Genomic DNA, 16,929 nt, shown 5'->3' with positions numbered 1-16,929 from the left:
GTGTGAAATGTTCAACTAACACAGACACAGATATAGACATGATCGAATTTGATAGACTAAATTAAAAAACGTCAAAATAGTATAGTTAATTTGATCCACAATATTATATAGTACGTGTTAGGCAGGCCGCCATTTAGGAATTTTACCAATTTCTCTCCTTCTATGTGTTGTATGTTTGCCAAATTAGCTTTTTTTTTTTTGGTTATTTTTTATAATTTGCTGATCGAAAGTAACTCTGATGTTGAGAGCACAACCGACACCATTGTACTGTGTCCTTATATGCTTGTTTGTCGCTTTACGAATTTACTCTCCCCGTTTCTTATTTCTCTAAGATTATGCACAAGTTTCAAACAATCTTAGGGAATATATGTATTGTATGTTAAACTACACGATTGTTTACCAGAACGAATAATGGATTGATGGTGCATCATACAAAGTTGATATCTGTATATGAAATGAAATATTATATATTAATGGTCAAATTACCTAAATGGAGCATGTATGTAGACCCGTGATTCATATAATTACTTAAAATCTTATTAGATTTATGTTCAGTGTATGTATAGTCTGCTAGTTATGTTAAATGAATACTCCGTAAAAAGTATCTTATAGTTTCTAAAGTATAATTATAGATATCTATGGTTAAAATTGTGCATTAACATTATGAAAATTCAAACTGATAGACGGTTGTAAAATGAAGGAAGCAACCTTGTCATGATCGCTTAGCTTGTATCATGGATACCTCTAGCTAGTACATAGTTGCTTTGGTGGTTTACTGGTTGTTGGCATATGGCGGGGTCGGCGATAAGGAGGTGAGGGGGTGCAACAAGGTTAGGGACTAGAAGCTTAGAAAGGCTGGCTAGGTCACCTATATGTGGTAAATTAGGATAGTTAAATGAAGTCTTTAATTTGATATTAGCTAGGCCACAACGGCCCACAAGGATGTTAACAGCGTGTGCAGATAAACTTCAATGCCTTCAACTCTTTCGCTCATTGTAATAATTGTGAATTCTTGCATGCTTAATTTGAAAATGAAGTTCATAGTATTAAAATGCTTTTTTGCTTCACTTATTTTTACTTGTATTAGACCAAATAAGTGTAAGTTCATTCTCATAAGATAAGACGATGAATAAAGTTCTAATATTGAATTACAAATGATGAACTATAAGATAAAATTAATTAGAACTAATAAGTATAAACAAGATAAGATGATTGTCCGCGAGTGAAGAGAGCACTACGTACGTTTAGAGTGAGATTTTGATCAATAGCAGCTCCTTGATAATTGGCTTGATCAAGTTGATTTGAGAGCACCATAATTAATATAATGGGACCTTGGCCTAATTTCCTAGTAACGTTATAAAATTAACATAGTTAGCCTATAGTCATAATCTAAAGTGCATAACCTAAACATGTTTACAAGTGTCAAATTTTGGAGGAATATATAGGAAAGTGGAATTTTGGTTTTCTGGTGGTATAAAATTGGCAAGTCACTTTCTATAATTTCAATGAATGAATTATATAGATGACCAATGAAATATAGGATAGGATCGATAGTGATAAAATATGTAAGCTAAACGTAAACATTACTTTGGATGATTAAGATGGTATGATCATACAGTTGGTTGGCATAAAACACTTTGAAGACTTGGCCTGATAATTAAGCTAAGACAAGAGAAATGTTTGCATCAATGTAATTAAAACTGGCTGTTTTTGTACTAAATTGACGGCTAAGACGGTTTCCTAAGTTCCCATCTTGATGAGTTTACTATGGGGTGGATTTTTGAGTCGTAGCACTTGCAGCCAGAACGAAGTGGCTGTCATGCATATCTCGAGGCCCGGTCCGAAGGTGACTCATGACTAATTTACAATACTAATCTATCGATTTCCAACCCATAATTTGAAGGTGATACTAAATATCCTGTATTGTATTTTAGTTACATATAGAATTAATTATATCGAAATTTAAAGATATGCAGATAATGCAATATTTCGTACCATATATACCATACAACTTTCAAATCGACTTCTCACTATGTACATTTGCTCATTATATAAGCTTCATCACTGTGTATGATACGGAGTATATGACTTGATTAGTTGTATACTTCGTATACCATTATTGAGAAAACATATTACCCAAAAAAAAAAAAAAAAAAAAAAAAGCTTCCTCACCCTTTCAAGAGTACTTGATCCGTTTTCATACTTTTCAACAAGGCAACATTTAGAAAGCACTAACTTTCCTAGCATAAACGACAAGTTTAAAGCCATGTTTGGCTGCTAAAAGTGATTAGTCCTCTGTTCACACCAACCAAATTATAATTTATAATCATGACTCAATAACAGTGTTTATATATACTTCTTTTTTTTTTTTGAATAAATATATACTTCCTCCGTTTCTTTTTACTTGCAACACAGCCTTGTGGCACGTGTTTTGAGGTCGGTTTATGTAATGTAAACGGATAAATTATTCATTATAATTTTTACAAATGATACTTAACCCTACTCTAATCTTCGTGTAAAAATTATATTGATAAAATCGCTCGTTTATCCTCACTAATCATCTCCTAAAACTGCGTGCCTAAAAGGTATGTTGCAAGTAAAAGAAAACGGAGGAAGTACTTCTTTTAAATAACGAAGTAAAACCTATGTTAGCAATACCTTGAGTATCCAATATGATTATTTATTAAAAAAATATATAAAACTTGATCCATATCGATCTTGAGATTGGAATAGAATCAGTATTCAATATACAAGTAGTATTTGTTAGAGAATCAACTCAACGAAAAAAACTAAAACCAATATATACCCCCCGTAGCCGTAGACCATAATTGATTAATAAAATATGTTTGTTAATCTGAGTTCATTCGTTAGTCTTTAACCAGTATTAACTCATCAAGTAATCGAGTTTTATCATCTCTCACTATTTTTTTTTTCTTTCAAGTTTTGATGATTAAAAGTCAATTCAATACGCTTTTAATAACAAATATGTTATGCATAGATCTATCATGCATAGTATCCTCACTTCTCCATGTTGAGTTTAACAAACTCTTGGTAAGAATAATAATGTTTGAAGAATAATGAAATGATTAAGGGTGGAGCAAAGAATTGATTCAAGAAAAGTCTTGTCAATTCAAGTAAAGATTGGGTTTCACTTTTCACTTTCAAAGTAGAATTGAATGTGTAGTTTTAATTACTCATTGATTGATATATTTGGCATATCCATGCACGAAAAAGACGCTATAGACGATGATTTGGACTCTTCATCATCTTTCTTTAGATATCAAAGTTACACGTTTACACAAATCCTAAGGTAATTAGTGATTGTTTTACAAAAAGCAAGGATTAAGCCAGACAACATTCTAAGCTTTTTAATTACTGGCAATTCTTTATGCGAGTAACGTTTTAACACCGCTCTTCTTTACGCTTTGGCTAACTTTCCTTTTCTTAGCGAGCGATGATAAACAAATACGAGTACTGTTTTTTCAACGTTAATTAAGAATGTGTACAATATGTCAAGTAAGTCCGTCGGCTCTTAAAGTAAGAAAGAAAAAATTTATTGTACTGTGTAAATCTTGTTTAATTCGTTTAAATTATACTCGTACTGTATGTTGAAATTATTAATTATTCAAATTTTATGTACTCGTATTAAATAACTAAAATGATTTTTTTTTTTTTTTTTGACAATACAGCTAAAATGATTAGCCGTCAAAGATGAGCATAGAGATTGCGAAAAATGACAATCAAGTATAAAGAGCAAAACCACGCACTTTTCCTTCATATAATAAGTAAAAAGATCGGCCACCAGATTCCTTTTCTTGTAATTCTAGAGAATAAATGAAATGCATAAAATTACATTGTTCTACTTCAAATTATATCGTAAACTACAAATGATATGAATACACGATAGATGTGACATAATGTACACAACACATTCTCCGAATATATCATTTATTTTTGAGGTATAAATTCCATAATCTCTCCTAGTAATTAACTCTAGTTGAATAAGTGTTGTTTCTAGGTTGTTAGTTGAACCCCTCCCTTCAAAAGAAAACAATGCCAAGAAAAAATCCAAAAAGACGACTGTCTATTAAAATTTTGTCAAGCACAATAAATGAAGTTTTTAGCTAAATGCCTAAATCCTTTTTCTAGTGTACTGTCCTCAAATTTTATTAGGGATCAATTATTGAGTTGCCTTTGTCAATTGCGATTTTTCTTGTGACAAGGAGAGGTATAAAAAATATAAGGCAAACTTCCAAAAATTAGGTAAAATAATGTCCTTAAACTATACACACCTCATGAAGAAAGTGCATAATTTGAAATATTTCCCTTAACATTTAATAAAAGAAATATAATGCATGAATTATTAGGGAACAATTATTGATTAATTTGTATAATTAGGATATTATTTAGCTAAATAGTGTAGTATTGTAGCTATCTGATTTGTTCCTAGTCAACTAATTAATATTAATTAGAAACCATGATAGTTTAAGACAGGATATTGACAAGACTATTAGTATAATCCTTAGTTTGCTGATGATAACTACTCACTTGATTAATTTTATTCAAATTAGGAGTGCAAATTAACAATAATTTCGACTTCTTAATTGGCATCCAGCCATATCATTTGTAGTCCATGGCCAAATTGGCAACTTCCATCTTACATTTATGTCACAATGACTTTGTGTAACATTTTGTGGAACTTTTGCGATATAGTTTCTTCATTTCATAAAATTCTTTCCATTCATTATTAATGAGGATAATAATTATAAACTAATAAAACTCAAGTATATAAAAATGTCCTAATTTGCATGCTATACTCGAGTCGTGTTTTAAAATTTATTTTCAATAAGTATATTTGCACTATATTGTATCAGTAATATGTAATTAGAGATAACAATAGTCAAAGTCGTGTCTTAAAATTCTAGTTCGAATACATGTAAAGTAATGTAAGCTTGTAAGGATATTATTAAACCAAATAAAAAAGAGAACAAGTGTCAAATGTTGGTAGAGTATAAAATACTTGTCGGGCAGCTTCTTTGACATACTATTGACGAGGTCGATCATTGCACAGGGCTCAACAAAAAAACATGATACTATAACATTACTATCATTATACTTGTACTATCTATCTAACTTCTAAATTATACTTAATTTACACGTTTGGAATGTAGTCTAATCAAATTAGGTGTATTTTTTTTATTTATTCATGAACTACACCAATTTTACTATCACCCGTCACATTATCTTTATGTTTTCACCAAATTTACCTTACCTTAAATTGGAGCCAGGTATTTGTTAAAATAATTAATTTGATTTTCATTTTCTCAAATTAATTTTAATTAAAAAATAAGCAAATAAACCAAGTTATTCCAATTTGTAGTTTGTACACATGTACATGATACAGCCGTATAATCAATTAAATTATGTCATAAATACATTGAAAAAGATATATCTGAAAATCCACTAGATTTTGTTTTTGTTTTTTTTTAAAAAAAAACTAATTCCTCGACCGAGAGAACTTATACTTTTTTTTTTTTTTTTTTTTTTTTATTAAGGACATAACGATTTTGGAATTTCTTATCAAAACCACCGATTTATAATTTGTCCTATTTATTATTCTCTATATTTTCTTATGCTTCCCCCCACTATTGTAACACAAAATCCTTCCCCATTTTTAACAGTCTCTAGCATTTGGAAACATCTGCATCATAGGGGGCAAATTCACCCACTTTCCAAGAACAAAACTTTGAAAAATCAAAATTAGACCTTTTATTGTTTAAATTTAAATCCACAAAAATCAAATTGAATCAAAATTAAAAAATCCCCTGTTTCTTTGTTTCCAGATCCCTAACTTTTCCTTTTTCCATCCTTGGGAAAACCAAGCTCTTTTTCATTCATCACCAGCTGTTTTGTACCTTTCTTTCCTCCCTGGACCATCCTATATATACCATCACCAAACCCAACCTCCTTCTTTCCTTTTCTATAAATAACTTCATTGCGTCATTTTATCAAACACCTTTCATACACTCCATAAATCCCAATCAATTTTCAAAATTTCTCCTTTTTAGTTTTTTTCCCCCAAATTACAACACGAAAATCACTTCAAAACCCTTAATTAATTATACCCTTTAATGGGTAATTCGAAATTTCATCAAAAATATTTAATTTTTCTAATTTTTCATTTGTTACAGATATGCTCTGTTTTCGTCCAATCAAAACAGAGCAATCACAGCTCAACTCTCTCTAATACTGTTATGTTTGCGCTTAAAGCTCAGCAAATCCCACCTGGGTCAATCCGACGGCCAGCAAGTAAGCTTCCTTTTCATCACAACGTTAGTCTTACAGTCTCTCTCCTAGTTGGCACTCCGCCACAACCTGTAACAATGGTGTTGGATACAGGGAGTGAGCTCTCTTGGCTTCACTGTAAAAAAAATCCGGGTTTAAATTCCTTATTTGATCCTGTTCACTCAACTTCTTATTCTCGAATCCCGTGTAGTTCACCCACTTGTAGGGCCCGAACGCGGGATTTTACTATTCCCGCGTCGTGTGACCCGGTAAAATTGTGCCACGTGTCAGTTTCTTATGCGGACTTCTCCTCGATGGAGGGAACGCTTGCAATGGATAATTTTAAAATGGGCGAGTCGTCGATGCCGGGTGTTTTTTTCGGGTGTATGGATCAGGGTTTTAGTAGTAGTTCCGAGACCGATTCGAGGACTACCGGGTTATTGGGTATGAACCGTGGGTCGTTATCGTTTGTGACACAAATGAATTACCCAAAGTTTTCATATTGTATTTCGGGTCAGGACGCTTCGGGTGTGTTGTTATTTGGAGAGGCTAATTTTGCTTGGCTTAAGCCAAGAAGTTACACTCCTATGGTAAAAGTTACTAGCCCTTTACCGTATTTTGACCGTGTGGCATACTCGGTACAATTTGAAGGGATTAAAGTTGGGGGTAAATTACTTACTTTACCCAAATCTATCCTTCAACCCGATCACACGGGTGCGGGTCAAACCATGGTTGACTCAGGTACTCAATTTACTTTTTTACTTGGACCGGTCTATACCGCGTTGAAGAATGAATTCTTAGCTCAAACTAGAACCACGTTAAAAGAGTTAGGTGACCCAAATTTTGTGTTTCAAGGCGCGATGGATCTATGTTATCGAGTACCCTTAACTCAAAAGGGTTACCCGGTTTTACCTACCGTGACACTAATGTTTCAAGGAGCTGAAATGAGTGTATCCGCGGAGCGATTATTATATCGGGTTCCGGGTGAGGTTAGAGGACCTGATGGGGTGCATTGCTTCACATTTGGTAATTCGGATCTACTTGGTGTAGAAGCTTATATAATTGGGCATCATCATCAACAAAATATGTGGATGGAATTTGATTTGGTACAATCAAGGGTAGGGTTAGCAGAGGTTAGGTGTGATTTGGCCAGTCAGAGACTAGGATTGGGCCTCTAAAAACAGTGGATTTTTTGTCTTTTTTTTTTTTTTTTTTTTTTTTTGAAATATACTTTTGTATGTAAATGTGAAAATAATGTGTTCAAAGCTTAAAGATATGGTGTTGGTAGGAGCTTGGTTAAGAGTTTGACCAAACAAGGGTAGCTAAATATCTAAAGATAGGTCCACTTCCTTGAAGGTGAGCCGTGTGAAGTGGTTTTTTGTTGGATGGTACATAACTCTCTCTAGGTTTGGCATTTGCCAACTACATGTACATGTGCTATCTTTATGTACATTTTAAGTTTTTACTTGTATATAACAAATTTGAATGGTTAATATCTTTATACGGAGTACTTTCTAAGTTTTTATACGGCGATAGTTAATAATTTTTACACCGCATGAATAAACAATTAGAAAACTGAAAATGAGGATTTGGTAGCATTAAAGCTTTACTTTAAAGAAAGAAGGAAATAAAAACATTAAGCAATAGAGTATGTTTTCCTCCTTTAGGTATATATATTTATGTAATAAAGAGTGTTTAATTGGTCAACCTACTTAACTAGTAAAGCTAGTCAATGCATATAAGTATTGTTAATGTCTACATTCTAGTTAGGGTTAGGAATAATAAAAGTTAAAAGTTAAAAATAGTAGCAAGTTGGTGTCTTGGTGATTCTAACATTATTATAATCACATTGGTGTAACTAAACATGTTTAAAAAAAAAGTGTAATTAAACATTATCATCCATATTCTACTTACAGAAAACATTAACTCCCTTGTATAAAAAAAAAAATAATAATAAATAAAATAAAATAAAATAAAATAAAAAAACATTAGGTCCGTAATTGCTTATACATTTATACATACTTTCAATAGCCATTTATGAATTATGAGTACCATTTTTTACATTTCAATCCTACATACACAAGTATTTCTCCATATTATATATTCCTAAATATTTCAAATCATCATCAACATCTCATTACCATGAAAAACATATTTATTTTGTAACTTGACATTAATAATCTAGAGATTTATTTGCAAAATCTTCATCCTCCATCCATAAACAGCGAGGTAAAAACAAAAAATTTACTGTCTTGGTAGTAATTTGCATAGCATCATCAATTTTTATCAGTGAGAAAGAGAAGACCAATAGTATTAAATAAGGTGAGATATGAGCCAGATGTATGTTTTTGGTCCTTGTCACGTGTGCACAACCATTAATAAATTTCTAGATCGATCATCACCTTTTTATACACCTCCAATTTAATTAATTAATTGTCAGGTTCATTAGCAAAAAGATAGTGTTGCTTGTAATCGTGACATGTAAACAAAGCAACAGTACGTTTACTACTGTAATTATTCATGCTGTTCATCACTTATATCTTGTGATTTTCTGACTCAATAAAGTCCCTCTTTTTACTCAACTATCTCCTAAGATTAATGAACAAGTTAAATTCATTTATTTCATGTTGTTTCTTTTTGTCCTCTTTAATGTTGAGAGAATTGTTTGATCGTGAGTTGATCCGGTTAGTGACCATTGTGTGTATACAAATACAACGCATATGTCAAGCAACACGCCGTGTTAAATTACTTTGTCACGCCTCTATAACTATCATGGCAATAAATGTTAATAGCCTCTAAGTTACCAAAAAAAAAAACCAATTAGGCCTTGTTCACATTTACTGAACTGAACTGATTGGAGCTGAAATGAATATTTTGTGAGAGAGGGAAATTAAGAGCTGAACTGAACTGAACTGAACTGAACTGAACTGATTAGAGCTGAACTGAACTGAACTGAAATAAAGTAAATGTGAACAGGCCCTTAGGGCTAGTTTGGTTCACCTTATTTTTGCTGGTCTAGTTTGATCTAATCTGTTATGGTCTAATCTGATCTAATCTGAATGTCATATTTGACTAAACTTTAACCTTAAATATACGATAATCTATACGGAAAAAATATATCAAGTAGAGTCTTGTATGTTATACGAAATGGAATTATTTTCCATTGTTCTTCACTCCCTTTCTTAAACTCTCTCTCTTTTCCCTTAAAGAACCAAACGTCACCTAAAAAAAAATAGTATGGGTTGAAGCTAGTCAACCATGAAGAGAAGTTGGTCAATAATGGGTTGTACTGTACAGTCAATACTAATAGACCTCGTGCTGCCCATCCTTCTTGACTGGGTTGGATCCAGTTTACTCGTGGGCCCGTGGATCCCTCATCCATTTTTCCCCTTCTTTTTGCTGGTTTTGGATTTTTGGCTTGCATAAAACGTACTTCGTAGAATTTTTTTTAAGCCAAAAGAAAAAGGCGTAAAAGTGTACGAAGTTCATTTTGATAGGAAAAAAGAAAAAGAATAGTATTAATTTAAAAGTAGTAGATAGAATATTTAGTTTAAAAAAAAAAAAAAAAGATAGAATATTTAGTTAAATACAATTTATGCATAGTAGTTAATTAAATTTTAATATGGACTTTATTTCCATTTGAATTTTATTGTTGAACTTAAGGAGTAGTTATCATCATGTAAAGATTTTTCATATAGAATGGAATCTTCTATTAAATCTAAGTAAATTGCTTTAGTAAGGGCTGGTCAAAGAAGGACAAATATTGAAAGGTGAGACATGTAATGATTAGTCAAATATTATTTTTAGTTAAACATAGATGCTTATTATTGGTTGCCAATTTTATGACATCCCTCCCACCTACTTCATCCGTCCCATAATATAGTTTTTATTTGTGGTTTTTTTCACAGTATTTAAGAAATAGGAGGAGAAAGTAGATAAAGTACATTAATAAAAGTGAAAAGTATAATCATAGACAAAAGTTAGAGAGAAAAAGTGTGGGGGGGGGGGGGAAGTAAAAGACATGTGCAAAATTCAAGGGTAAATTAAGAAATACAATAAAAAAATTAAAAAAAAAAAAGTTTTAAAAATGAGGGTATAATGGTCTTTTCATGTTATCCAAAAATAGAAATAGTCCAAAATAGGAAAACAGAAACTATATTATATGGGACGGAGGGAGTAATTTTTAATCCAATTTTGATTCAAACTTACATACTCCGAACAATTTGGAATTTTGTTCTAATTTCCTTAAAAAAATGAGTATAAAATAATTGTTCTGAAAAATGAGTATAAAATAATTTTTAATGTAAGTAGACACATAGTTCCTCAAAAAAATTTAAAGACAAAGTTTTCGACTTGTAGATTTATTAAAACCTCAAATACAACGCTAGAGAAAAACAAGATTAAATGTCGAAAATATTCTAATTTCCGAAGGAGGACAATACTTACAAGGTCAATGTGATGTTTGAACCCTTTTAATTCTTTAATTAAAAATAAATATTAATTTTATTTCCTTTATAAATGAATATATACAAATGTTAGTCTAATTTCGCATGATAATTAAAATTTAAAAATAAACTAAAATAAGAAATATACTCCGTAACTAGAGCTGTCAATTTGGGTAAACGAGTCGGATTTGGATCGGGTAAGAGTGGGTCGGGTCAACTCAGGTTGGGTCAATTCAGATTAAGGCCCTGTTTGATTCACCTTAAAAAAGTAATATTAAGTAAAAATAATTTCAGTTCAGTAAAAATAAGTTCAGTTCAGTAAAATTAATTTCAGTTCAGTAAAAATAAGTTCAGTTCAGTAAAATTCAGTTTTCTTAAAGAAGAATTATAATAGAAAATCAGTAAAAATAATTTCAGTTCAGTAAAAATAATTTGTGATTAGAATCAGGTCGGGTCATTCTCGGGTTTGGGTCGGGTTCGGTTCAAGTAAATAATTTGCAGATTATAATCAGGTATGGTCATTTTCAAGACGGGTCATTCTCGGGTTCAAGTCGGGTTCAGTTCAAGACTTCAAGTCAATAATTTGTGGGTTATAATCAGGTTACGTCATTTCCAAGTCGGGTCATTCTCGGATTCTAGTCGGGTTATGTTCAAGTCAATATTTTGTAGGTTATAATCAGGTCGGGTCATTTCCAAGTCAGGTCATATTCGGGCTCAACTAACTATAAATAGATAATTATCATTTTTATCAAGCTAATTATTCCCTTTGACTATAATATATATGGCAATATACTAGGAAACTATAATCTATAATTTAGGAAGATAATTATCTCCTTTGACCATACAACAAATATATACTATATTTAACTCTTAAATTTGAGAATGATGCTCCTTTCTTTTGCTGGTCTGGACCGACTTGATCTCCCAAGACAAAATGCTTTGATCAACAATAATAAGGTGGTCTAAATTGCATTTAAGGTGATTTGAAATCGGGTCAGGAACAATTAGGGTTGAATTTAGGTCGGGTCAATAACAAATCGTGTTAATTTCGAGTCGGGTTAGTAACAGATCGGGTTGAATTTTTGGGTTGGGCAAGTAATAGGTATGGTAAAATTCGGGTCAATAACAAGTCGGGTTGAATTTGGGTCAGGTCAATAACAAGTCAGGTTGATTTTGAGTTGGGTTTGTAACATGTTAGGTTAAATTCGCGTTGGGTTAGGAACGGGTCGTGTTGAATTCAGGTTAGGTTAGTAACAAATCAGGTTAAATTCGGGTTTTGACGGGTTAAAACGGGTTTGGGTCAATATCGGTTCAAGTCGGGTTCGGTGCAAGTTAATTAAATTGGCCGTTGTAAATCAGTAAATCGGTGCAAGTTGTAAACCGGTAAATTGGTCGTTTAAAAGCAAATTGAATGGTTCGACACATCCAATTGGACTATCGGAGGGTAATAGAGACCATGGTAAACATTTCGATAATTTTTATTTTTAGGCGAAAAAAAGTCAAAAAATCCAAAATTGAAAGCTAATATCCACGTTTTTTGAGAAATTTTGGAGGTTTCAAGGTCCATTGTCGAAAAGTCTTGAAACTCTATGGGATAACTCTTGGGATCATATAATGTCGTTTGGAACCATATATGATCATTATTTGTTGTCATAAATGTTCGTGGAAGGTTTGACTTAATGAAATCCATGCAAATTGTAAACCGGTAAATTGGTCGTTCAAAGCCAAATCGGATGGTTCCGCCTACTCAATTGGACTCTCGGAGGGTATTAGAGACCATGGTAAACATTTTGGTAATTTTAATTTTCATGCGAAAAAAAATCAAAAAAATTTAAAATTGAAGGCTAATATCCACGCTTTTTGAGAAATTTAAGAAGTTTCGGGGCCCGGGGTAGAAAAGTATTAATATTTTAGGGGATACATCTCGGGGTCATATAATGTCGTTTGGAACCATATATGATCATTATATGTTGTCATAAATGTTCGTAGTAGGCTTGAGTTAATGAAATATGTGTAAGTTGTAAACCAGTTATTAAATTGGTCGTTTAAAGGCAAATTGGATGGTTCCACCAACCCAATTGGACTCCCGGATGATATTAGGGACCATGGTAAACATTTCGGCAATTTTTATTTCCGGGAAAAAAAAAAGTCAAAAAATTCCAAAATTGAAGACTAATATCCACGATTTTTGGGAAATTTTGAAGATTTCGTGGCCCGGTGTCAAAAAGTCTTGAAATTTTAGAGGATACATTTCGGGGTCATATAATGCTGTTTGGAACCATATATGATCATTATTTGTTGCCATAAATGTTCGAGGTAGACTTGAGTTAATGAAATCGGTGCAAGTTGTAAACTGGTAAATTGGTCGTTTAAAGGCAAATTGGATGGTTCCACCCACCCAATGGGACTCCCGGACGGTATTAGGGACCATGGTAAACATTTCGGCAATTTTTATATCCGGGCGAAAAAAAGTTAAAAATTTCAAAATTGAAGGCTAATATCCATGTTTTTTGAGAAATTTTGGAGGATTCTAGGCTCGGTGTCGAAAATTCTTGAAATTCTAGAGGATACATCTCGGGGTCATTTAATGTTGTTTGGAACCATATATGATCATTATTTGTTGTCATAAATGTTCGTGGTAGGCTTGAATTAATGAAATCGGTGCAAGTTATAAACCGGTAAATAGGCCGTTTAAAGGCAAATTGGATGGTTAAACCCACATAATTGAACTCCCAAAGGGTATTAGGGACCATAGTAAACATTTCGGCAATTATTATTTCCGGCCGAAAGAAAGTTTAAAAATTCCATAATTAAGGCTAATATCCACACTTTTTGAGAAATTTTGGAGGTTTCAGGGCCCGGTATCAAACAACCTTGAGATTCTAGGGAATATATCTCGGGTTCATATAACGTTGCTTGGAACCATATATGATCACTATTTGTTGTCATAAATGTTCGTTGTAGACTTGAGTTAATGAAATCGGTGCAAGTTGTAAACCGGTAAATTTGTCGTTTAAATGCAAATTGGATGGTTCCACCCACCCAATTGGACTACAAGAAGGTATTAGAAACTATGGTAAACATTTCGACAATTTTTATTTTCTTGCGAAAAAAGTCAAATATTTCCAAAATTGAAAGCTAATGTTCACGCTTTTTGAGATATTTTAGAGGTTTCAAGACCCAATGTCGCAAAGTTTTTAGAATTTAGGGATTACATCTGAAGGGTCATATAATGTCGTTTGGAACCATATATAATCATTATATGTTGTCATAAATTTTAATGGTAGGCTTGAGTTAATGAAATCGGTGCAAGTTGTAAACCGTTAATTTAAATTGGCTGTTTAAAAGCAAATTAAATAGTTCCACCCACCCAATTGGACTCCCGAATGGTATTAGGGACCATAGTAATCATTTCGGCAACTTTTAGAGGTTTCGGGGCCCAGTATCGAAAAGTATTGAAATTGTAGGGATTAAATCCGGTCATGTAATGCCGTTTGAAACTATATATGATCATTATATGTTGTCATAAATGTTCGTGGTAGGCTTGAGTTAATGAAATCGGTGCAAGTTGTAAACCGGTAAATCAGTCGTTTAAAGGCAAATTGGATGGTTCCACCCATCCAATTGGCCTCCCGAAGGATATTAGGGATCATAGTAATTATTTTGGCAACTTTTATTTCCGGACAAAAAAAAAGTCAAAAAATTCCAAAATTAAAGTCTAAAGATCCATGCTTGTTGAGAAATGTTAGAGATTTCGAGGCCCGGTGTCAAAAAGCCTTGAAAATTTAGGATTAATTCTCGAGGTCATATAATGCCGTTTGGAACCATATATGATCATTATATGTTGCCATAAATGTTCGTGTTAAGCTAAAGTTAATTAAATCAGTGCAAGTAGTAAACCGGTAAATAGGCCGTTTAAAGGCAATTTGGATGGTTCCACCCACACAATTAGACTCCCGAAGGAAGGATATTAGGGACCTCGGTAAACATTTCGAAAATTTTTATTTACAGACGAAAAAAATTCAAAAATTAAAGGCTAATATCCACACTTTTTGAGAAAATTTTGAGTTTTCGGGACCCGGTGTCTAAAAGTCTTGAAATTATAGGGAATACATTTCGGGGTCATATAATGACTTATGAAACTATAAATGACCATTATATGCTGTCATAAATGTTCGTGGTAGACTTGAGTTAATGAAATAAGTGCAAGTTCTAAACCGGTAAATAGGTCGTTTAAATGCAAATTGGATGCAACTAATTGGACTACTGGAGGGTATTAGGAACCTTGGTACGTAAACATTTCAAAAAAAATTATTTTCGGGCGAAAAAAAATCAAAAAAAATTCCAAAATCAAAGGCTAATATCCATACTTTTTGAAATTTTTTTGAGGTTTCGAGGCCTGGTGTCGAAATTTTTTGAGATTTTAGGGAATACATCTCGGGGTCATATAATACTGTTTTAAACCATAAATGATCATTATATGTTGTCATAAATGTTCGTGGTAGGCTTGAGTTAATGAAATCGTTGCAAGTTGTAAACCGGTAAATTCACCATTTAAAAGCAAATTGGATGGTTCCACCAACCTAATTGAACTCCCGGAGTGTATTAAGGACCATGGTAAACATTTAGACAATTTTTATTTACTAGCGAAAAAAAAGTAAAAAAATTCCAAAATTTTAGGCTAATATCCACGCTTTTTGAGAAATTTTGGTGGTTTCGAGGCCCGGTGTCGAAAATTCTTGAGATTTTAGGGCATATATCTCGGGGTCATATAATGCCGTTTGGAATCATATATGATCATTATATGTTGTCATAAATGTTCGTGGTAGGCTTGATTTAATGAAATCGGTGCAATTGTAAACTGTTAAATTGGTCGTTTATAGTCAAATTAGATGGTTCCACCCATTCAATTGGCCTCCCGGAGGATGTTTGGGACCATGGTAAACATTTCGGCAAATTTTATTTACAGGCGAAAAAAAGTCAAACAATTCCAAAATTGATATCCACGTTTTTTTGAGAAATTTTGGAAGTTTCGGGTCCCGGTGTCGAAAAGACTTGAGATTTTAGAGAATATATCTTGGGGTCATATAATGTCGTTTGGAACCATTTATGATCATTATTTGTTGTCATAAATGTTCGTGGTAGGCTTGAGTTAATGAGATCAGTGCAAGTTATAAATTGGTAAAATGGCCGTTTAGAAGCAAATTGGGGGTTCCACCAACTCAATTGGACTACCGGAAGGTATTAGGGATCATGGTAAATATTTTGGCATTATTTTCAGGCGAAAAAAAAGTTAAAATTTTCCAAAATTGAAGGTTAATATCCACGCGTTTTAAGATATTTTTTAGGTTTCGGGGCCCGGTGTCGAAAAGCTTTGAGATTTTAGGGGATACATCTCAGGGTCATGCATACTATTTTAAACCATAAATAATCGTTATATGTTGTCATAAATGTTCTTGGTAGACTTGAGTTAATGAAATCGGTGTTAGTTGTAAACCGGTAAATTCACCATTTAAAGGCAAATTGGATGGTTCCACCCACCTAATTGGACTCCCGGAGGGTATAATAAGGGACCATAGTAAACATTTCGGAAATTTTTATTTACAGGAGAAAAAAAGTTTAAAAATTCCAAAATTTAAGGCTAATATGTACGCTTTTTGAGAAATTTTTGAGGTGTCGAGGCCCGGTATCATTGAGATTTTAGGGGATACATCTCGGGGTCATATAATGTCATTTGGAATCATATATGATCATTATATGTTGTCATAAATGTTCGTGGTAGGCTTGAGTTACTAAAATCGGTGCAAGTTGTAAAACGGTGTATTGGCCATTTAAAGAAAAATTGGATGGTTCCACCCAGCCAATTGGACTCCTGGAGGGTATTAGGGACCATGGTAAACACTTTGGCAAATTTTATTTCCGAGTGAAAAAAGTCAAAAAATTCCAAATTTGAAGACTAATATCCACGCATTTTGCGAAGTTTTAAAAGGCTTCGGGACTCGGTACGGTGTCGAAAAATCTTGAAATTCTGGGGAATACATCTCGGGGTCATATAATGCCGTTTGGAACTATATATGATCTTTGTATGTTGTTATAAATGTTCGTGGTAGGCTTGAATTAATCAAATTGGTGCAAGTTGTAAATCAGTAAATTGGTCGTTAACGACAAATTGGATGGTTCCACCTTCTCAATTGGACTT

At 32.8% G+C, this 16,929-nt stretch overlaps 1 protein-coding gene across 1 annotated transcript; it reads left to right on the top strand.

The window, feature by feature from the left end:
• The first annotated feature begins 5,668 nt into the window (after window positions 1–5,668).
• Window positions 5,669–7,792, top strand: LOC145556618 (aspartic proteinase PCS1-like). Its single transcript, XM_081618271.1, has one exon. It carries the CDS (start codon window positions 6,132–6,134, stop codon window positions 7,461–7,463), a length of 1,332 nt encoding a protein of 443 aa, XP_081474397.1. The 5' UTR covers window positions 5,669–6,131; the 3' UTR covers window positions 7,464–7,792.
• Window positions 7,793–16,929: the final 9,137 nt, after the last annotated feature.

This window comes from Chenopodium album, chromosome 8 (assembly GCF_948465745.1).
Source record: "Chenopodium album chromosome 8, dcCheAlbu1.1, whole genome shotgun sequence".
Lineage (NCBI taxonomy): Eukaryota > Viridiplantae > Streptophyta > Magnoliopsida > Caryophyllales > Amaranthaceae > Chenopodium > Chenopodium album.
Note: the sequence above shows the minus strand (reverse complement) of the source record. Positions and strands in the feature narration are given on the sequence as shown.